Genomic DNA, 24,607 nt, shown 5'->3' with positions numbered 1-24,607 from the left:
CTGCTGATGGGATATTGTGAGTGACTTTTGCACCACTTGGGGTTTTTTCCTCTTTGTTTCACCCCTTTGCTTCCTAAACTGCCTTCACCAATTAGTTTTTCTTATCTGTGCTTTCCTGATTCTCTCTTCCATCGTCCAGAGGGAAGATGGGATAGAGCAAGCAACTGGTTGCTTAGTTGTTGTTCAGCTCAGCCCAGCATAGGAAGGCAGTCCCTTCTGCCCCAACATCTTTCATGCTTCTTTTGTGTTAACAAAGCTGTGCTCATTTTCAATCATTTTCCCCCCAAATTTTTTTTTGTAAAGAAGTCCTAAACACAGAAGTTGTTAATGAACTTTTCTGAAGAACAGGGATCTTAAGATGTGAGCGTAATTATGGAGCATAATTGTGCTCATTTCCATGGCAATAGACTATAGCTCCACAAATAAAAGACTATAAAGCAAAAGGGACTGTGAAGAAGAAATGCCTTATACAATTGCAGATATTTGAAATTACACCAGTAAGAAAGAGAATGTATTTTTACAAGACAAAAAAAAGAGCTATGCTGCTGTTTTAGTTTTTTTCAGAAAATGTCTGGAATGTATTCTAATTTGGTTCTGGAGAAAAAAAACCCAACCATGTATTAGAGGCTTTAGATATAAGTAAGCCTTTTAATTCAGGCTGTTTTGAAGATATAGATAACTTGATACAAGGGAAGGATGTTGACTAATACTGACAATATGTCCACCATTGTACTGATGGAATAGACTAAGGCACAACTTGTCTGAGAGGAGAAAATTGGGGATGTCTCATCCCAAAACTATCATTTCTCTCCTTTTCCAAGAATTTAATTATTGTCATATATGGTCAAATTTTGTAATGAGCTATAGACAATTATATTAGTATGTTCAGAGAGCTGCACCATATCAGGTTTTAATGCATGTACTGATAAAGAATGTGAAGCCCAGTGGAAAACTGAAAGGTGTGTCCCCTGAAAAGTGGCCAGACACCCACATGCAGGTCAAAGGCAAAACTTATATTAAGCAAGGAGATGTTAAATGAAGGAGGTGATTCCTAGTGTAAAATAGACATTTACCCCTCTTTTGACAGGAATTAATTTTTAATGGGAGAGACCTGCTAGACTGCTCCAGAGCTTCGAAGTGGAAGATATAACTGGTGTAGGAGCCTTGAAAGAGTGACTGGATATAGCAGTTCAAACACTTCACCGGAATGAAGAGTCATGCATAAAAATTAAAACCCTGATGCCCATCTTGGTACAGCAAAACCACTGAAGCCAGCTGAATGTGGGAAGACAGACTTTTCTGATGGAATTTTAGGTAGCCACTTGCCCTGCAGGAGGAGACTGTCACAGTTCTAGAAGCTGAAAGATATTAATTATCCTTCCAGAAAACAGGGTTTAACAAGAGTAACTCACAGCTAAAGCAAACAGGTAGGAGTGTGGATTGTTCTCTTATCCTGAATGAAAAAAAAAACAATTCAAAGAAGTTCACTTCAGGCTCTCACTATCTAAAGAGACTTGAGTACTGTATTAAAAAAATTTCAAAACAACCTTTTTTCATGAAGCATACTCTTTTCATGCACATCATTTGCTGAATGTGAGACCGCACAAGCCATACACATTAATAATAATAATTATATACAATGGGTTTTCCACTAACTAGATTTCAAGGGCAATTTACATGCAATGAATAAAAGGCTGTTAGCTCTTTGGAATAGGAACTGAAAGCGGTGTTTCATTACATTACATAATAAGATGTATATTGCATTTGGTGCCTTTTATACCTTCATAATGTAAGTGAAAATTGACATTAAATCACTCCAACTGGTACATCATATGCAGTAAAAATAGGAGAATTTGTGAAAAGAGAAAAATATATGAAGCTTTTGGCACTAAATGACTTTACAAGAAGAACACCAGGAATGTTGAAAGCCATGGTGGGATGGCTTTACTCAAGGAAGCTATGGGAGTTTAAAACAAGTATAATGACAGAAAAAGCTGAAGACTAGAGCTAACAGAAAAGGTACCAACCCCTTGCAACAAAACCTGGATTAAGACAGCACTGAGGAGAAAGAACAGTGAGTTATGTTCATTTGTGATTCCCTCCTGTGTGAAATATAAGCACCCATTTGCAGACTGGATTCTCTTTTCAGGGAAGTTTTCTTCCTCCCTGGGACCTGAATCAGAGATGTCACCACAAGACTCAAGAGGTTATTGCAACCTTCAGGCTACTACTCTCTCCTGCTCTTTCAAGTGGCTACTAATGATGATGTAGCAACAAAAAGTCTGAGGTCAATCAAATGAGATTTCAGAAGCCCTGGAGACAATGCTAAAAAATTTGGGAACACAGATTGTGCTTGTCTTCAATCCTCTCAATAATGAGGAGAAGCTTGAAACAAACAGGTGAGCCCAGGATGTCAATACCTTGCTCTGGGACTGGTGTTTCCACCAAAACTTTGGGGTTTTAAATCATAGAAGAGACCAGGTGTGCTGGGGCCTGATGGAACCAACCTGTCCTGAAGAGTAAAATGACTTTTTGAGCATAAGCTGGGAGGATGGAGAGGGCTTTAAACTAGAATTGATGGGGGAAGGGGATTCCAACACCACTCCAGTAAGTAAGTCACACAGCATGACCTGAGGGTAGCAAGTGCTAGTGGGAAGACCTGCACTGCTCCTGGGAGCATGGAGAGCTCAGGAACATTTGAAATGCTTTAACACTGACACACAGAGTATGAGAAACAAACAGGATGAACTAGAAGCATGGTCAGCTCCCAGAGCTACAATATCACTGGTATTTCTATGAATTGGTAAAAATGAGTCCCACAAGTGGAGTGCTGAGATGGACAGCCACAGGCTGTTCAGGAGAGAGAGGCAGGGCAGACAAGTTGCAGGTCTCATGTTGTATGTAAGGGAGAGTTGATTGTACAGCACTTACAGTTAGTGCTGATGTGGTTGAGAGCCACTGAATGAGGGCTAGAGGGATGGAAAACAAGGAAACGTGGTAGTGGATGTCTACTACTGAGTGGCCAGCCAGGATGTGAGCACTGATGACTTATTCTATAAGCAATTATGAGAAATTTCTGGATTGCTAGCCCTTGTCCTTATGGGAGATTTTTAACTTTCTCACACATCACCTGGGAATATAATATTGCTGTGATGAACAGGACTTTCTTGACATTTGCAGGAGATAATAGCTTCTTGTCAGAGGTACTCAGTGAGCCAAGCCCTCCTAGGCTTGCTATTTGTGAATAGAGGGCTCATGGGGGGTGTAATTTTAGGTGTCTGTCTCACCCATAGTGATCATGAAATGGTTGAGTTTAATGGTTGAGCTTTCAGTGCAATGAGGAAAAAGGAAATCAGCATTGCTACTCTGGATTTCAGTAGAAAAAACTTTTAAGCTATTCATGGAGCTCTTTAGCAGAGTACCCTGGCAACCTCCTTTAAAGGGAGGGGTTCATGAGTGCTGGTCAAGTTTTAAGAAGTGCCTTTAGGAACACAGGAGCAGACAATTCTGCTGCATTGTAAGTCAAGCAAGTGGAGTAGAAGACCAGCTTGACAGAACAGGGAACTCTTTGTGGAGCTCAAGAGGAAAGAGAATTTGTATAGCCACTGAAAGTGAGGCCAGGCTTCACAGGAAGAGTACAGAGCTGTGGTTTGTATGTGCAGGGAGAAGACACAAAAGGCCAAAACTCATTTAGAACTGAATCTGGCCAGTGTTGTGTAAGATAACAAGAAGGGCTTTTTCAAGTGTGTTGCTAGCAACAGGAGGTCTAAAGAAATCATTGGAGTGATACTTGATGTGTATGATCATCTGACTACCTGGGATGAAAAAAAAGTTGAGGCATTAAAGGTTATTAAAAGGTAAGGCAGGGTTCATGTAGGTTAAACATTTTCAGCCAATGTGATTCAGCATATTAGTTTACTGAAAACATTTTAGAACAAATACAGGATCACCCATTTTTCCCAGAAGTTAACAGAAAAGATGGGATCATGGGATCAAGGCTTGTGCTATGTTATTTCATCAGGAATGTCACAGCTTGGTGTCTTCTAGGAAAGTTATTTTCCCAGCACTTGGAGGGAGTACAATCCTGTGGCCACTGCACAGGGTACTGAGCAGCAGGGTGTCTTAGAGGAATACAGCAGGCAAAACTTACAAATCCTGCTAGCCTTGCAACACAAGGAAAGAAGCCATTCACAGGTCTGTCTCAGTTACAGGAATCAGAAAACTTACAAATCATGCACATCCTGCTAGCCTTGCAACACAAAGAAAGAAGCCATTCACAGGTCTGTCTCAGTTACAGGAATCAGAACTGTAAGACAGACTAGAAGAGACTTGCATGCTCTATTTTCTCATCTTGTGAAGCTGTAACCAAAAAGCACAAAGTCTGCACTGTACCTTTCACTTCTGGCCGATACTGCATGCCATCGTCTTTCTTCCCGACTGCATTTGTGTCATCTGTTTCTGGGTGATAAATACATACATAGTTACTTAATAGAAAAAGGATATATTCTAGACCACTATGTGTGTATCACTGATAAGCCAGAATAATATTCAAAGAACTATTTTAAATTGCAGTAAAGCTAGACACACTCCCACATTGTTGCTCCCACACCAACCAGGTTGGTATCACACTTAGCTGGTAACCCCGGTGTCCACCAGCATGGCACATGGCACACCTCAAGCTTTAGCTTTTGAACTAAAAGCTTTTCTGTGGTATGGACTTAGGTTATTTTGGTGACAGTCTGTTTTGGTGTTGGAACTGCCCAAGTTACAGATCTTGATGTAACTGGCAAAGACTTGGTAGAAAGCTGTTATTCGCATGAGAAAGTCCTAAATGCAAACACACAAAACTGAAGGATTTTGGACAAGATTAGCTACAAGGCAGTAGACAGAGGGCTTCAGTGACCATTCTGACAGTGGAAATAGAAATTATTGAATCACTTTGGTTAGAAAAGAATAATGGTTCAATGTTTGTGCAATCAGGACAAAACCTGACTCACACTGGAAGCACATTTTGCAGCCCACAGCAGCAAGAGGGAAGATTTCCCACACACCCATATTCCTTCTGTTCTCCTACCACCCCTTCATGTAAGAACTGTTGCATTGTTCCTTAGATTTTCCCAAGAACTTTTCCTTAGCTTTCCCAAGAGCAGCCAAAGAAAGGTGATGTAAACACAGCACTATGTGTGTAGTGTAGGGAGCTCAAAATTACAGGTGATGAGTTCATTGATAATTGCATGAGCGACTTCTGACCAAAAATGGAAAAGGGAAACTCTATCAGGCCCAGTTATGTCAGAACTTACATTTACCGAAAAAACAGAATTAATCCTACCTGAGCAGTGCCCAAGGTGCCTGATGTCAATCTGCTCTTGCCTCAGACATGATGCCTCTCTGACAAAGCACGGATTGTTATAGGAACTTCCATCAGAAGCACATACAGGATTAAAACTGTATCCACTGCAGTCTATGTTACATACACACCTGTTAATTGAAGCATACAGCAAAACAAGATTGACATCCAGCAAACAAAAATTAAGTCATGTTGAGTCCTAAGTAAACACTAGCTCATGCACCAATGCCAGGAGGGGAGAATGTGCTGCATGAGGATGCTGGAGAAGTCATTGGCATCTCAGGCTTCCGAGCAGAATGTACAAAATTGTGAATACATGCTTCAGTGTGCTTTTCAATAATTAATTAATATTTCTTGTAGTTTTACTCTGGTATCAATCTCATAGAATACACCTGAAAAGTGATAACACATTACTAGGAAGATTTACTACATTAATATACCAGTTGGTTGTGTTTATTCTCTAGTGTGAACAAAACCAGAAGAATATTCCAATTTTTTCAATGTTAGGATCCTTGAAGGGGGGAAATAAAAAGGGCTCCCTTTTCTGTTAGGCAATACAAAGAGTTCTATTTCAAAGGCTGTATAAACTCAATATGCTTGGTTAACTGTGTCATTTCAGCAAGACTTTCATTCATACCTTTGGCAGTTAACAATAGGTCTATCATGTTGCATTTAAAACAGGATTATGCAATCTGAATTATTTCATGTTGTATCTCATTAACATTTTGGTTGTTTAGGATGAATCATTTTCCACACAATTTGCAGCTAGGGATTGTAAAATGAAAGCCGAAAAAAAAGGAAGACTACCATGTAGCTGTTCCTAACTACACAGAGGTAGGACAGACAAAGACTCAGATAGGTATATGACCTGCTCATGTTTAAATACTTTTGTAGCCCCAGCAAGAAGTCCAGAAATTTTACATATGTGAATGGCAGAGGAAAACTTTGCAACTTTCCATGCCTCACACCCCCTGATTATTTTAATCAATATTCTGCTTTCTAACTGAACTTCTATTTTTGAATGAAAGTTTCTGTGTATGTTTCACATCGCTCTGCAAGTTCATCTCCACCTTTGGGATGGGGAAAATCAGGAGTGTGGCTGCAGAATGAGGGGGAGGACCATGGTGGGCATGAGGTGGGCACCATGTCCAGCTCTCAGACAAGCTCCTCCTGATGTTGTGAGTGTGAGAAAGCCACTCTGCACCTTCTGAGAAGGTGGCAGTGGGTACAAGATCCTCTCCTAGGCAGAAAGCTCTACAGGGGGCACATGGTCTGAATAACCATGTTATTCAGGAATAACCACAGCCAGGAATAACCCCTACCTTCATCTTGATCCATTCTTGTAAGTCACAGGATGGGGATAAACGTTCAGGCTACCAACTTACCAGGTTTTTTATGTTCTTTCCCACTGTTGCAGATAAAATTAATTAAACAGACAAATGTATGCCTCAAGCTAGTAACAAATCTGCAGCAGAACCAAAATCAGAAACACTGAAGCTGGCCAGCATACTTTTCTCTCTTCCTCTTCTTCCATGAGAACCTTTTGTTGCTTAATATAAATATGGTGATTTTGCAGATAATTTTCCATGTCTGTGAATTTCAGATTGTTGCTAGACTGAAGAACATCTCTGGTGCAAAGAGGGTTTTAAATGCATCTCCTGACAGTGAAAAACTGCCCCAGTAATGTCTCTACACATCCCAGGGACCTACTTCGAAATACTAATGTGGCCTCTAAATATCAATATGATGAACATATGATAACCTTTCTTACTAGAAATGGTAATGAACCTTAGAACCAGGATGGAAATACTATTTTGTTTACCTGCTCCCACATGATGTTAAGACTAATCAGGGGTTTATTAGGGTTTACAACATACAAATAAAAGGCTCATGGCACAGCAGTCATGCATATTTATTGACACAAACTAGCAGAGAGCTGGTCCTCATTTGTATGGCACTGGCTGTGTGCAGACAGATACCTTTTCTCTCCCTTAAATCTGCCTTTAGTCACCATCTGATCTGTAGCATCATGATTATGTTTGAGTTTTGTCATTCCTGGTGACAAATAAGGTGAGTTTTAAAAATATCTTTTTCTTCTTTATGGTGACATTACAGGCTAGAGTTGAAACCACTTGGAAGCTGCTTACGTTTCTATGCTCTGTTATGTTCAGATTTAATGTCTAATATTAAATTATTACTTTCTCAGATTCGTCAGGTGCTTGATTTAGGAATGCTTCTGAAATCCTGACCCTAGTTTTCTCATCAACAGTCTCAGTCTTATCTCTAACCACCTCCTCAATGTACAGAAATTTCACATACTGACCCCCCTTCACATGTATCTGATTATCTGCCTGGTGCCATTAGCTACTTCTTTGCCTATGACCACGATGCCAAGTGGTACTTCCAGCCCTCCCCTGGCCCGTTAGTCACTGGTCCCTTGGCAGAGCTGTCTGACATGTAAAAGCAGGTGATTTAAGTACACTGTGGAGTAATGAACAGTTGAACTGGACTGATGTACTCTAAAAAAATTGAAACTCTCATTCCAACATAAACCTCTGAAGCCTTTCAGAGGACTGAAAGAAAATGAATTAAGGAGAGGAGATGGCTTGAGTGCAATAGTCTGAAGAGAAAAGGGCCTCCACAGATGCAGTAGGGTAGCAGAGAGGGAGCCAGGAGCACATGCTAGAAACCTGCACTCATCAGAGAGTCTGCATAGGGTACAGACTTTGTCCTTGCTCATAGACAGTTTCCACTGGACCAAAAATACAGTCAGGACTGTGGGAAATGCCAAATTGCAAGATGAGAGCAGTGACATATGGGGAGTGGTGCTCTTGACAGAAAACATGAAAAGAATGTTGTTTTTAACTGCTTGGTGTTTGTGAAGGAAGGTAAAACCATGGGAGAGCAAGTTGCTGCTCTGATGCTGCACATCAAACACTTTAAAACTGAAGCCTGAGTCCCTGTGAGGGGACAGGACCACCATGGGCTGAAACAGAAGAGCAGCTCAGGAAAATATTGGAAGATCTGCCAACAAAACCAGTATGAAATACTGCAAATATGTTATATCCTGACATCAGAGAGTTACAGAGGGCAGATAATAGCTTGGTACTGAGACAACAGGAAATCCAACTGCTTGGTGGAAGCCAGCTTCCCCCACCAGACAGGTTGGGAGCCAAAGCCAAGTAGAAGTCAAAGCTTAAGGCTACCAAGCAGAGTCCACAGGTCTGAACCATACCACAGACCATACAACAAGCACACAATGTGAGAAGACATAGCAGACAGTGAGAATGATAAGATACAAGTGCTATCTTAAAGGGCAAAATTCTTATCAGAGGTCTTTGCAAGCAGGTGAACCTGTAAGAGGCACCAAGGACTGTTTTCCTTCACAGCTAAGACTGAAATTGAACACAGAATTGCAGTCTCATATTGTAATCTGTTCCCTGACGTCTCTCTGCTGGGGAGAGAACATAAGGACAATGCAGAGAGCTGCTCATAAAGGCAGGGCAAGAACAGCTTGAGATCACGAAGGGGGAGCAGAGACATGTGGGAGAAACACAAGAGGGGCACCCAGGAAGAGAGTTAACCTTAACTTTAAAATACAGAAGAAAAGAGTTAGCCACTTAAGGTAAAGTCACTTAGCAGTATTGTGTATTAAGGACATCTCAAATGTGCTTGATGCTTCTTACAAGAACAAAGTAAATGAGTGCTTGAAATTTTTTTGCTGGAAAAGCTTGTTGTAAAAGCCACACTGGAATATAATGAGTGAGAGCCCTACAAACATTTTTTTCACTATAACCTTCCTATTGGTTTTAACCAAAAGGCTTTAAACAGGTAGTTAATGCTCCAAATTGAAGTCTTGCTGGAGGAGGTTCCTGCTTAATGTCCTCAAAAGATCATTTCTCTCACTTAGCCCAGGAAAGTCAACAGGGTATATTCAAATGTTTTCCTGATGTACTAGGGTATACAGAAAAAGTCTCTGAATTTTGTCACCTGTCATCAGAGAGCTGACACCTTTAGAAAAAAGGCATCAGCTTGCTGTGAAAATGTGCTTTTAGAAGTCGTGTGCATATCATTCATTAACACCATTAGTTAAACAGAAAAGCATTTGAATTTCAAGAAGGTACAAAGTGATACAATTAAACTAAACAGACTTTTTGGGTGGTTTTAATAAGCAAGAAATGAGGATGTACAACTCATTTTTTAGGGGCTACTAGGTGTAACAAAGCAAACGTGCCCAGTAAAATGAAGTGACAAGCTCAGGCTGTAAGAGCACTTGCTGCTATTAGTAAATTAATTAGCTCCCCAGAGATCAGAACACATTTCAAGGCTCCCTTTTGTTTTCAGGCTTCAAGGTGTATGTGGTCTGTTGGAAGTTCTGTGTGCTTAAAAACCCTGGTAGGTTCAAAGAAAAAAGAGGGGGGGGAAAAAAGGAAAGGAAAAGCATGACTGACTTGTGGAGCAGGCTTGGCTACAAGGAGAGACTGGCATTTCCAACCAACAGATCAGGCTGCTGCATTTATACCCACCTGGGACTTGCTCAAAAAGATATTTTTCTGGCCTGGCCTCACAGGGAGTGCTGCTTGCTATCCCTTCCCAGTAGCTGACAACAGTGAGGGTTCTCAGGTACTCATCAATTCATTGGCACACCTACTTACAAATGTAAAATGGAAACACTAGAGTAAAACAAAGTGTGTGAAATGCACACAGATGGATAAGGGTACACTTGATGGAATAAATTTAGGTGAATTGAAATAGCAGGGGCGTTGCAATTGCAGTTAAGAATATAACCATGCCAAATGAAGGATTACCTTTCATTTGATGCTTCTTCCCTTGTGTGCAGTTCTTTGCAGATGAAACCTGAACTAAGAAAATCTGGATTTCAAAGTGATTTTTCTACCTATTTCACTAGAGTTAAATCTTCATCAGATTTTTGGTGTGTTTTTTAAAATCCCTTTATAGCACAAAAGAAGCAGAATTCAATTCTACAAAGCTTCTTTGTGCCTGGCTACAACACTCTGTCTTTACTTCTGCCTAGCAATTTTGAACGCCCCTTGAATACCATAAGCTTCAGCTATTTTCCAGACATCCCTTTTCCTACATTCCCCTTTGCATGGCATGGCTCTCTCTGACCACTGAAGAAATTTAGTCTTTACTGCAGTGAGCTTCTCACAGCATACACAGTGAACTGATGTTTGCTCTCTCAAAAGCAGCCCAACCCTCTCTCCACCATCAAATAATAGGAACCTTCAAAGACTTGGCACATACTGCTGCAAAGAACACTAAAAATATACATTAAAAAACCAGACCTGGATTATTACCCATCTAGGATCTATTCAATTTCCTAATAGCCAATATAGTGAAAAGACCATTATGCTCTTCCTCTCATCAGAATATCCTGCACTCAGATTTCCATAATTCATAATCCTATGACACAATTTTAAATCCCTTGTTTATGTTGATTTTCTCTATTGTCTGAATGGCTTGTTTTGCACAAAAATACCTAGGATTTCTTTTTTATTTTGAATCAGAAAGCTGTGAATTGCATTTACACAGGATTTAGATACCCTTCCTTATGAATACCTACATACAATATCATATACTAAAAAGTTAATAATAAAAAAAAAAGTTGGTAAATGAATGAAAAAATGGTCAAAAGAGGTAAGTATAAACTTGCATAACAGACTTCAAACAGGCCAGATCTTTCTCTGGAGGACAAATTATATAGACAAGGCAGAAACTAGGACTTTGTCCACACTGGCATTTCTAACTGTAATACTAAGACTTCTGAAATTCTGGTTTGGCCTTTGTGAAGACAGACACTATGTAAATTATAGGCCAGTTGAATCTATATATTGCTGAGGCACCTTTGCTTTCCAAAGTAAATATCATAAAATGTTAATCTCAAAAGGTCTACATGGGGATCAGCTGTCAATCTTTCTTGAAAATCTACATTATAAGTCAAAACATATCTTTGACAGCATAGTACACTTATTAAAAAAAAAAACACTGAATGTGCTCAGAATCTCATTTCCATATTTCATCTGTTAAAAAAAGATAGGCAAAACTGAGAACATGATAAATTTGAATTTTTACAGTGAGGCTATTTTTAAGTTAATGATTTCCTTATCAAAGAAAAAGATAACAACTCAAGTGGGTTCTTAACAAGATGGAGGAACCCACATAGGTCTGGAGATGACAGGACATCAGTCACACAGCCACAGGACAGATTGTGGGTGGACCAGCAGGGAGGCAACTCTGCAGAAAAGGACATGAGGGTCCAGGGGAGCAGCAGGCTGGGGGGCTGCATCACAGGAGGGTCACCAGCAGAGCAAGGGAAGTGACTCTTGTCCTCCATTCAGCACTCATGAGGCCCCATGTGAGGCACTCTGTCCTGCTTTAGGACCCCCCAGTAACAGCAAATACTCTGAGAAACTGGAGAGGCTGCAGTGGCAAAATGCTGTGATGGGTAGAGGGATGGAGTGTGGGCTGCTGTGAGGAATGGCTGGGGCCACTGCACCTCTTCAGCTTGGAGAAGAGAAGACTAAGGAGGTGACTGCTGTCACCAGCAACCCAAGAGGGGTCATTAAGCTGAGAGTGAGACTCTTCTCAGAGGTACACGAAGAGGAGTGAAAGACAAGAGTTGCAAGTTGCAAGGAAAAAAAATTTGATTGAACACAAGGAAATTATTCCAAAGTGAGAGAAGTTCAGCCCTTGAACAGATATGGCCAGCTGTGAAGTCTTTCTTCATGGAGATGGTCAGAGCTCTCCTGGAGAAGTTCTTGAGCTCACATGAATGAATTATCCCTGGTTACAGTGCAGGGCAGGAGCGCAGACCCTCTAGAGATCCTATCTTTTGCTCGTGTACTGATAAGATGATCTGTTTACCTCATGAACAGTCAGTAGAGCTGAAAAGCCCACTGAGTGCTTAGAAATAGTCTGGATACCTGAGACTATATCAAGAGCAAACCATATACGTTTGTGATGGTGACCTGCAGAATTTACCCCATCAGCTCTAGACGGCCCCAAGCTTTGTGCTGCCCCCTCTGTGTCCACTTCTCAACACGACTGCATTTCTAATTCAAAGTTCCAGCAGAAAACACACAACCACATTCATCCTATCTCTGTTTTTGGTCTTCTGGCCATTTTCTCACACTTTCTCACCAACCTCTTGTGCACACATTTTGCATCACTATGCACAATATGTTGTCTTTTCAACAAAGAGGAGGAAGCTTCTGGCCAGAGAGACATTTGACAGTCAGAGGAGAAAGGCAGACACTGACTGAATGGTGTCAGGCAGCAGCTTTTCCCATGATATATACAACCTGCTTCAGTTTTGTCACTAAATGGGAAGAAAGTCCCACCCAAGCCATGTGAATTCTGTTCTTTGCATCCTGTTACCTCAGACCTACAGAAAATCACTGTTCCCGCAAACAACATGTTATGTGTTTATGCAATTTAGTGCATCCACAAGTGATTGTCTATGCCCTTAAAAAGATTGACCACAAACTAACAAATCTTTAAAATACTTACAAGTTGTATGAAAAAAGAAGAAAATCATATTTATTATATTATGACAAATATATTTCTGTGATATCAACCTGATTCTCAACCTGTTTCCTTTCTAAGTTTAGATAAAGAAATAATGTATTGATTTGCATACAGCTGAATACAAATTTTCCAAGTGTGCTGTTTATGACAACTGTCTCCTCAGACTCTCTGTCTGTGTTTCAACCACTCCACCTAGAATCAACATTGCAATTTTTCATAGAGGCAGTGGAAATTATAAAGTTGTTTATACATTTGTATTCAGTTTACTATGCATTGTTACCACTTCTGGTTTAGACAGATAATGTTCTTGTGAAATCAAACAAAATGAAGATAGAAATCTAAAATCCTGTGCAAAGCCTGATTTCTTCAAACTGCTTGTGATCTAAAGCAATAAAAACATATGTACCATTTTTGATCAAGAGATAGACATAATGCTTTAACACCAAGCATGAAAACTAAGAAGCTGTAACTTTTTAAAGGGGAAAAATACAATTGAAGAGCAACAAAAAATTAACATCAGTTATTTGTCATATGGCATGTATTTCAGCTCTGTACAACCAATCTTCTTGAAATTTGCTGTTAAAATGCACCAAGATTCATAATTACACAGATTCACAGATTATTTTAGGCTTAAGAGATGTGCCGAGATCATCTAGTCCCAAGTCCCTGCTCGAAGGAGGTCCCAAGGCTGTGTCTGATTAAGTTCAGATCATCTCCATGAATGGAAGTTCCAGACACAGTGCTGGAATGTCCAACCACCCTTGTAGAAGAAACATTTTCCATTATGACAAACCAAAATTTACCATGCTTTGACGTGTTTCTTGCCCCTCACGATATCACTGTGCATCTCTGAGAAGAAAGACAACCCACAGACAAATCTCTGTGCTTAGACAACCCTAAGGACCTGCAAGTTCAACTCTAAAAATCAGGAAATGACAAATGGTCTTGCTTCTGCTTCCCTGTTGTGAAGATCAGCCTACAGTTTTCACTGAAAGCATCAGGTGCTCTCATTTTTTTGGCATAGGATCCCACAGCTTTTCAGAACCAAAAGACAAACCACATTCTGTAGGGAATAAAATTGTCTTTAGCACAATTTTTCCATTATTGGGAGAAAATCTGCCTATTCTATTTGCTCCCTCGGTTATTGCGGCTGGCCTCCTGGCAGGTCCTGGGATTCCTCATTAATTCCAGCTCATTTACCTCAAACCACTCAACATTCAGCGGCATGTGTGGCACCCTTCCTGCCAATTCACTAAACATTTTACCCATAAGTTAATTTCCTTATTGATAAATTAGGAGTATAGATACTATTTTGCTTCTCAAGAACAGTTGGAGCAGAAGGAGCTGGTGTTTGTAACAGTCTCAGATTGCACAGCTTGGGAAAGAGGCTGAAAAATTCATAACTGCGTGTTTACAGTTTGTATCATAAATATGACTTGAGATTATCTACTTAATATTAGGGGACAGTTCAGCTAACTCGTCCAGTTACTATAATGGAGCAAAATTTCCTTTAAATGCCTTCTGTTATCACATGGATCACTCTGCTAAGTGTCTTAACATCACAAGGTGCAAGCAAGGGATGTCCAGGCCTAATAAACCTGCATGAATAGAACTGTACTTTTTCTTTGTGGTTCAGTAGGCATTACCACACTCTCCAAAAAAGTTCCAGTGGCCACTCTTATGTCTTAAAAAAGAAAATCAAACCAGAATATTTTTATGAAATTAAGGTGTTTTCTGATTTGCTATAATTAGGGGTGATAGTGTTTGTAATCTAGTGCAAATTTGAATTAAATGATAATTCAGACTAGAAATGCTTATACATAATGAAATATATTTGTAATGCCAGTAACTTTATACGTCATGATATAATTTTATTAAGTCAAAATCCACACTGAAACTCAGCAGGAAAGGGAATAAAAATTAGATGCAAAAGCAGATATAAGGGCGGCTCCACTAAAGTTTCCCAAACAGAAGATTTCAATCTCATCTTGTTTCTGATAGGTATATAACTGGTTTGATTTTATGAAAAAAAAAAAAAAAAAAAAAAAAAAAAAAAAAAAAAAAAAAAAAAAAAAAAAGCCAATTCCTATATTCAACTTTAGCAAGTTTGTGACTTGCTTGTGACTTGTCAAAGTCAACCTTGTGAAGGAAATCTGTGTCAACAGACCCTGACTTATCTATAGCTAAACAGTGAATATCACTGAAGCCTCTTTTAATGGTTAAAGGCACTGGCAAAAATATTAAACTATATTAAATTCCTGTATAGATTGAAAAATATTATCCAATAAATTGCAAGTAACCTACATGGGAACATTTTCTAACTTTCACGCATTTTCTACATAAAAGTTCTTGATTCCACTAATTTTTTTTAATGAGGACTAATTAAAGAAATCTTAGAGGCAAAAGGGTACTCTCTGCCTGTAGTCAAGAAGTGGGAACTGGTTTCATTTTGTATCAGTAGGATGCATCAAATTAATCTTCTGCTCTCCTCAGCTTTATCCTAACTTTCTATATAAATACTATATAGCTGCAGGAATGCCAGATCTATAAGTACAAAAAGACTAGGCAAGCTTTTACTGAAGTTGAATGCTTCAGGATTTATTTTCCAAAGCCAAAAGTCCATATATATATATATACGTACACACACACATACATATATATATGTGTATGTGTATATATATATGTATATATGTATGTGTATAGCTCATCTATACCATCTTTCCAGTCATAAATGAAGCAGACTAAGGCAATATTCCAGAAGATTATAAGTATTACAAAAAACAGCTCTAGTTCATTTGTCTCTCTCCTGGAAAGAGGAAGCCAGCTTCAGCGCTATGGCATTTTGTGAAATGTGAAGTATCTTGCTTGTATTCATGAGCACTATTACCACTTTGCTTTCCCTTATATTCTACAATTTAATCTTGAACACACGTCTTGAATATTAGTGCTAAGCTGCTTTGCTGTCTGAGATGTCTTCATGCTGGTATCCTGTAATAAAACCTTGTGCAATTAAGACATATTTCAACATTAAATGGATTCCAGCTGGAAGACAAGAAAAGGGAGAGTGATGTTTTCTCTGATTAGTGATGTTCAGGCACTGTTATTCTGAAAAGCTGTTCCCTCTGTGGATACAAAAATGTACCATTTGCAAGTCTCTCAAACACCTTCATGCAGCTGCAACCCCAGTACCTGCCACCAGCCCAGATCTCAGTAAACCTTATTCCATACTGGTGGCCACTGCCAGGACAAAGGCTGTTAGAAAACAAAACCCCATCAGCAGACAGGACTTCTTTAATTCCCTAAAAATCCCTTATAGCTCCACTGGGATGTCTGAAGAAGTCCTTTCCTTCATGATATCTCTGCCCTTTCTGAGAGCCACACAAAGCCTGGACAGCTGGGGTGTAATATAACCAAGTACCTTGAATGGGGAAATTTTGGGCATCTGCTTGTGCATTATGGATTGCCTTTAAAAGCTTCTGGTTTCTTGATAATTTGTTTTGAACTTTGACAATAATTAATATTTTCATTCGTTTCTCCCTGGATGCATCTAAGAGATCAAATGCCACAGTGAGTTTGGAAGGTCTGACTGGCCCAAATCCCCAGTTCAACTTCATGTTTAGGTCCAAGGCTAGCACTGATGGAAATAATGGAAATAACTGCATGTAGTACTTTATGAACAAGGAGAATATAGAGCAAAAAAATATCAGGGTTGAATAATCATGCATTCCTGTTTGGGTTTTGAGTTGTTTTGTTGGCAGGATAAAACAAATCAAAGCTCGTTGTTTGAAAAATATTAGCTGAAGATTTTCCAGTACAACTCTGTTGTTTTCCTCCACTACTTTGCAAATGCAGATGGTTTGTTCTTTACAGACACATATCAAACACATTATTACTGGATGGCGCTAAAGCTTCAGTTAGTAAGAACAAACATAGTTAAGCAGATAATCATGTACGTTTAACATGTTTTCTTTTTTGTTCAGTGATATTGTTAGGGAAAAGATTACATACCCAACATTCTCTGCATCTTCATCACACTCAGCCCTATATTTGCAAACTCCACATTTTGAGTGTTTTCTCTGAACTTCTGTCCCAGATCCTTCATATTCTGAAAAAAAAAAAAAAAACCAACAAACAAACAAACCAGAAAGCATGACTTACAAATTAAGCTCTGTTTTTGCTTACCTAAATCCATTTGCCCTCAGGAATACTGTCAACATAAAGCTATTGTATGCTAAAGCTATTAACCTTAATAGTGCTCCCTTTTTGAAAGTCTGTCAATTGGAGTTTAGTAGAACTGTACCAGTGATAGAAAAGCACCCCTGAAAACACTAATGCTTCATTGATTGGCTCTTCCTTTATTCTTATTTCAGTCATTTTTATTTATTCCCGCTTCACCAGGCACATAACTGGCATTGACATGTATCCCAGTCACATTTACTCTTAATTGCCACTGATAATGTATAAACCCTGTCCCTTTAGATGTCCTTGAATATTAGGTACTGGGGATTTAAATACTATTTTCTGTGACAGTCTTTAATTACAGATATCCTTATGCAAGGTTACTGCTTACATTTTTTCCCCTTTTTGATTCCTGACTATGAGATTAGATGTGCTCATATGTCATATCTGCTGTGGTGTGTTTTCCAGACTACTTTGTTTAGTTCTACAGGAATAAAAGAAAAAATTAATCCTAACAAGAATCTGGTAGAAATGCTATGTATCCTAAGAAGTAAAATTAATATGTCAAATATTCTGATCCTAAAAATATCTACAATAATTTTACTGTTGACATGGATATCAAAAGTCTTCACCAAGTAAAAGAGAAATAAATTATACCCTTATTGCTTCACTAACATTAGACACTCCTATTTTTGATTTTTAACAAAGTGATGAAGGAGAGCTAGGTATTTGAAAGGAAGGAAAAGAATCACAGAAATCTGCAGAGGGAGTCAAGATCCACTTAAAGTCTCACAGTATGGTGGTGCACAGCTGACTGCACAAGGCTGCCGGATGGATGGAGATCAAAGTGATTCCATTCCTTTCCTCATAGCAGCTTTATCTGCTGTGGCAACAGTAAATCAAACACTGCCAGTGAAACAGCTGAATTTACATTCTTTAAATACAAACAGGAAAAAGAAACCCACAACAGCTCTTCCTAATTTCCCTAGATCTTGGCTGCAGGGAGTCTCTCCCTCTGACCTGTGGGGTTGTGTTTCCATGAAGAATAATGCAGGTGAGACCCACAAGCTAACTGCCTTCCGTCTAAAACATGCTGTGCATTTTCCAGAGATTAATACCTATCAAACAGAATTCCTGCTGTAGAAATTCTATCACCACTCTTATCAAGTTGCAGTAGAGGTCATTTGCTTTTATCTTTACAAATGCACATCTTATTTGATTTCTCCTTCTTTTCAGGTGCCACATTCCTATGTCTATATTTGGCATTTTAAAGTGTCCTTTAGTGTCAGATTTCACTTTTCCATGCTAATAAATGATCCCCTATGGTTTGAATAAGTTAAACAAATGGCACTGCTTTCATTCATGGTATTTCCACTTCTTTTTCTGTTCTTATGACCCTTGATGCCCTTTGCAACAAGCTGACACCTTCTGGAGGTACAGGTATAAGAGCTGGACATATTGTTCCAGAAAAGTTGTCATCAAAGTCAAATACCATTTGTGACATTCTTCTCTTTAAACATCCAACAATCATATTACTTGTTGACCATTTTTCTGCACTGACAATCATATTCACTTTATTATCCACTTTATTCCCCAATGAATACTTTTCAGGGTCAAGAGTCTGTAGGAGAGATGTTTTCCTGACATCAAGGAAAAATTACCTAGGTCCTGGACTTGCTACAGATAAATGTCCTCAGACATTAAAATCCTGCCTGCTTATGAATCCTGTTAGCTCAGTGACCTGTTCTCTGTCATCCACACCAAAGCAGTGCCAACTGATTTGCTCCCAGGTCACCAGTGGAAGGGGTCATGAGGCCAAGAACAGTCTCTAGAAATGCACTCATTTTCTACCAACTCCTTAACATTTAATGATCTATTGATTTGCAGTATTTTTTTCACGTTAGATGTGCACTGTGTGGATGCTGTGCTCTCTAGTTACTTAGACTTGTATGAGGTTAAAGATCACATTTGACTGAGAAAGGTTATTTATGGCTTGGTGGTGGTATGCTTAAATAAAATGTTCTGTTGTACAAATGCCTTTCTTGGAAAAATCAGTTTAAAAAATGGTAATTTTCTCAATAAAGGTTTTCCATTAACTCATAGTGACTGGCATTAATATTTTTTCCCTTACTTAATTCTGTACTCAGTTGATTTTTCTGCCTTCTATTTCACTGCTGTGCTTCTCATAGGTGCCAGAATGAGAGGCCGTTTGCCCAGTCATCACATTTATCTTTTCTGAAAATATTTGTATACTATTTATCATTATTGTACTGAAGAAAAAAGAGACAAAAAGTCATCAACAGCCTAGAGAATTCTTTACCACCCATTTTTAAACCTTTCAGGTGCAAATCTGGCAAACCTGTTGGTTACAAAATAATTCTTCAACATTTGGTGCTTGATATCCTTCTATGGTACCCCTAGCATAGAAAATATTTCATCATGCCCCATTTATACTGTCTGACTTGACTACAAATGCAACTAGAATGCTTTACTGAGCACTTTTACTGCATTATTAGCATTTCAATTTTGCAATGAAGCAAAAGAAGTAACACACACACAAGCACATGCAACATACACATCTTTCCTCTTGAGCTCTAGTTTTGCTTCCTGTGAATGTCCCAACACCATTTTATTTTCAGAATCATAGCCCACAACTACTTATTCATTGTTCCTGCATACTACCTGATGTAAAATTCTCTCTCTCTCTCCTTTCCCCAACCCCTTCCTAAAATTGCTTTCTCTACCTTTTAAAATTAGGTTTGTTTCTAAAAATTGTGACTTTTGTTTTTTTCTTGATCAGAACTTGCTGGACCTCATGTGTAACAGTCACCTACAATACTGAGAAGCATCCTTCACTACTAGCTGCATTATGGTTTAGCAGTAAGAGTATCAGACACTGCATATAATATAGACTGATGTCCTGTTGTGGTTTAGGAATGGTGCTCCCCATTCAGTGTCCCCATCAAGACTCTCCAAATCATGTGCTGCTCACTGGCTCTGCTCTCCCCTCCCCTTTGCCGCTGTGGTGGGATGGAGTGGTAAGTTGGAGGCACAAAAGGTAAAACTTGAGGCAAGAACAATTTACTGGAGACAGCAATGAGATAAGAACATGAACAGTAACAGCAACAATATTAATAACAAAAGCATATAGAAGAGAGAGTGATTCACATGCTAAAATGCTCACTGCCGAGCCCAGCCTGACTGCAGCCATTCTACCTCGACCAGAAAAGAGACATTCCTTCCAGAGAAGAACTCCCTTTCCCCTGCTCCCATCAATGATGCAAGGTGGTACAGAATAACTTCTGAGTCCTGACCATGCCCCCTCCTGGCTACTGCAAAAATAAATGTTGTCCTGGCTGGAGCCAAGAAAAGTCCTTCAAGAAAACACAGCTTCTCCCACCAATAAAGAGTAGATGAATATTGTTTTTCAACCTGAATTGGTAGCAGACCTGTATACCTGTATCTTGCTAAAATATATTAACCCGTTAATATTTGGTTAATATTTGTAAACATTTTCAAATAGGCAATATATCCTTTGATATATCGCCTCTCCCTTCTCCTTTCTCCCCCACATTTGATTGTTCCTACGTAGGTTGTAGGCATTAATTTTAACATTCCAATCAATCGGATCTTCCCAGAAGGTTTCAGTAATAACAATTAGGTCAAAATATGCTCCCAAATGAGCAATTTAGGCTCCTCTTGTTTATTATGCAAGCTTCTAATATTGATGTATAGATGATTACAGAATTTCTTCTTCTTGGTTTTGTTGGTATCTTGATTAATTCTGTTCTTGACATATTAATTTGATGTTGAGTGAAAGCTCATTTTCCCTCTCTTTTCAGTTTCCTTACAAGTTTCAGGCCAGCACCTCATTAATGCTCTGTCCTTCAAAAGAAACAAGGCACAAAGATAGGATCAGTGAGTCCCAGCTGTCTCTCTGAGCTGTGCTCCCTCCTAACACTTCTCCTCGAGTCATTATTCCTCTGCAGAAGACAGCCAGCTATATCTTAGGAGCTGCAGGGTAGGAGCCTGCCAATGGACAGCAGCTCTAGAGGAATTGGGCAGCAGTAAATTGCTTCCCTCAGCAACTCATTTGTGTGTTCCTACAATGGTAATGTGGCTGGATTTCTGCTGAGGGCTTTCAATCAGGCTTAAAGCAAAAGCATCCATCTGTGTCAAGGTGAAGTTTGGTCTGCCCTAAGGCATAGCTTGGGAAGGGAGCTATGCTGTATATTTGTATTTATCACTGTTCCCAGTGAAGAGGGGGGAGTTGCTACTCCTCAGTAGCCATGTATAGATAGAGTTCCTTGATAGAATGTCTAGGAAAGCCCCTCTGAAAACCAATTCCTAACTAGTTTGGAATCATAATGATTTTTACTGTATCTTATGGGATCAACTAATCTCAAAAAGATTTCTGACTGTGATTCCCTCAGTACGGCTGGCACTGGAGATTCCTCTCAAAATACCACAGTCCACAGAATCCCACATTAAGGACTGCAATTCACTCCAGAGCTTAGTGACTTATCTTACATTCCATTAACTTTAAGGGCAATTTTAATGACGCACTTAGTTAAAAAGGAGATTGTTCTCATAATTTGAAACAAAGCTGCAAACCTACTGTTTTTGTGTGTAAGTATATATTTAAAGCAAGTGCAACACTACCCTTGGCTCTCCCAAAGTTTTGGCAAGTGATGTCTTGAATTCTCTTGGCCATACGATCTGCTGGATCGTATGGAAAAGCAATATTTGGCAGTGTGGAAGGTCCTGCTCTCTGATCCAACCACCCAGCTGGCTGAGAAGCAAAGCCTGGCTTGGTACACCAGAGTTCTATAGGTGGCTGAAAGATCCTTTCCATGTGCAGTGTGGAGCACACACTGCTGCTTCAAGCACGCTTCAATAAAGGCACCAGCCTTTGGAATTGGATTTTGCAAGAGTGGGCATTACAGTCTTAAAAGGAGGATGCCAGGTCTATGACTGAGGTGCCAGGAGAAGGGGAGTTTGAAGATTTGTTCCCTAATCACAACCCAGCCAAGGTGATTGGCTTGCCCAGTGCTTATGACAATGACCATGTGAACACTTATAAGCGAAGGACATGAGGAGGTGCACTGTAAAACTCTCTACCACCACAACCCTTGTGAGGTGTTAGGGATTTCACACACCTGAGAACTGGAACTTCTGATTTGCTTCTGTGCATATGACACCTGGATAGTGGTAGGAAAAGCTGGCATATTGCAACATTGGATCAGCTTTCACACTGCAGAATCCTCCAGTTAGAGAACTCGAGTACCTATTCACTGCAGTGTCCTGCTTCAAATGCAGCTAGCTCCTGTTTCTCAAAAGGAAGGCACAATAGTTTCAGAGTAAGCACCAGGGAAAATAAGCATAACTAAAGGATGGTAGAAAACAAAGAACATGAAAGTCACCAGATGCCAAGGGAGGTGTCCCACAATTTCCTGAACACACTGGACGCCTTTCTGCAGGCCCAGTGCATGGTATATGAGACAAATCTGTTCTCAATTGCTACATATCCTGTGCTAGAAGGAAACGGAATCAGTCTTTATGTGCCTCTGGCTCCAGTATCCTTCCAAGCATGCTCCAGCATCCCTGAAAAACCTTCTTAGAATAAGTCTCCACCGACAGAAGGCCTAAACGTTTAGGGCCTTTGCTTCTGCCTTTATGAATCTTTGCTGTAACAACAGCAATTCTTGTTTGTTTTATTTCAATGTTAATTTTACCTACATCGAGCAGGATCTAGACAGCAATAAATAGGGCTATTTGGAGCTAAAGTGATACTCAGTGACAAGCCACGTGATGGAATCCACACTTAAATCTTTCTAAGTCACACACCATTACAGGAATAGCTAAAACACACGATGCTACCTCCTATCCAGGGTGCTAATCACCATTAAGTTTCTGCAAGTCATATTGAAATACATTAAAACAAATCAGTGGCACTATTACAAATTAAAATAGAAAATATTCGAGGCTCTAAATTGTGTGTTTATTCCACCCTGACTGTGTGACAATTACTGGATAAGTGTTGTCCCCAGTGAGGGGAAGGAACAGATGGCAGCCTGCTAAAAAGCACATACTGTATATCAATTTATTAATTACTAAATGCAATCTGCTAGACGTTCATCACAAGATACTTCAGCTATTAAATTTCAGAGGGATTAGAAATTCAAAACAAATTATTTTAATAATAATTAACTTAGCTATATGTATTGCAAGCATGTTATTTCCTTAGCTTAAAAGCCTGAAATGATGGGGTGCCATCTGTCTAACTACAATTACAACTTTTTTAATATCAAAAAGGGCATGTTGCTCAGGTACACAGACAATTACTGAACAAAATGAATGAAAAATTAATGTTATGGACATAGTAGGACAATTAGAAATCTCACCCTTGTTGATTGATTATTAGAGCAGAGAACCTGCCTCTTCTAGGACAGTGATTTGTTTCTGAGAGGCTGACTTGAAAAGCCTTTACCATTTGTTAGCTCTTTCATGGTGCATCTAACAAATGCTGATGGTTTTCAACACATTTGTGTAAAGGCCTTACTATATCACAAAGTCAACATCACAGCTGTGAGCTGGCAATCTACATTTCATGTGCATGTGATGGCCTCAGAATAATTTTTTCTGCCTCAATCTACAAGTAGTAGAAATACATCCAGCAGGTCAAATAGTGTTATAATTTACCACTGGCAGAGATGAACACAAGTCTGAGCCTGTACCTTTTCCTTCTGCAGTTCTGCCTCAGAGTCTAACAAAATACTGACTGAACAAAGGGCCTAATTTTATTACTGTATTCTTTGGAACAGGGAAATTGCAGGATGATTCATATGAAAATATAGCGAGAAGCCCACATCTCAGATGCAAATTTAAAGGATCCCACCATCTTCAGCCATGACCCCAGCTAGGCAACTCTTTAAAGTCTCTGCTCTCTGACATTGCCTTCTGTAGGGGTGAGACATAATGGTAGAGTATCGAGATTTTTGAAATTTTGTCTCATTTCTGAATTGACAATCATATACTCTTCTTAGAAATGGCTCAGGATACTCACTGCCACAAGTGCCCAACTGCTTGGTTTCATAACTACAATTTTTATTACGCTAATTGAAGTTTCAGACTTCTGAAATTAGAAAAATGGCTCATTTTATTACAACTCAATGCTAACAGAGCATAGAAAATGGAAATAGCTCATTCAGAATGTCAGAGGGCAACTAGACAATTGTGTCATCCTTAAAAATTATATTACTTCATCTCATTTAGGCATACTGAAAAAATTCTCCCACTCTTAATTCTTTTCTTATCTAGTATCTTTGTAACAGTAAAGATGATTTGTAGAGAACCTCAACCAACAGTTCCATGGTCTCTAGGTGTTTTTTTCTTGCAGCACATGATAACTACTAAGGCAAGATATTGTCTGAGACGATCTTTTAGGAAGAGGACTTTTGTGGATTTTTCACTTGTTTCTAAGTCTAATTTGCTTGCCTTTTTTTTTTTTTTTTTTTTTTTTTTTTTTAACAT

At 39.2% G+C, this 24,607-nt stretch overlaps 1 protein-coding gene across 1 annotated transcript in view; it reads right to left on the bottom strand.

Moving 5' to 3' along the window:
- The window catches only part of TMEFF1 (transmembrane protein with EGF like and two follistatin like domains 1), a gene marked incomplete at its 5' end in the record, with an annotated part of 112,626 nt that overhangs the window by 8,049 nt on the left and 79,970 nt on the right, over positions 1-24,607 (bottom strand). Inside the window, 3 exons of the mRNA XM_083879360.1 lie at positions 4,393-4,458; positions 5,330-5,478; positions 16,904-17,000. Coding sequence (XP_083735486.1) covers positions 4,393-4,458; positions 5,330-5,478; positions 16,904-17,000 — 312 coding nt within the window. The remainder of the gene's footprint in view (positions 1-4,392; positions 4,459-5,329; positions 5,479-16,903; positions 17,001-24,607) is intronic.

This window comes from Zosterops lateralis (assembly GCF_965231275.1).
Source record: "Zosterops lateralis genome assembly, chromosome: 1".
Lineage (NCBI taxonomy): Eukaryota > Metazoa > Chordata > Aves > Passeriformes > Zosteropidae > Zosterops > Zosterops lateralis.
This window is presented reverse-complemented; position numbering and strand designations above follow the sequence as displayed.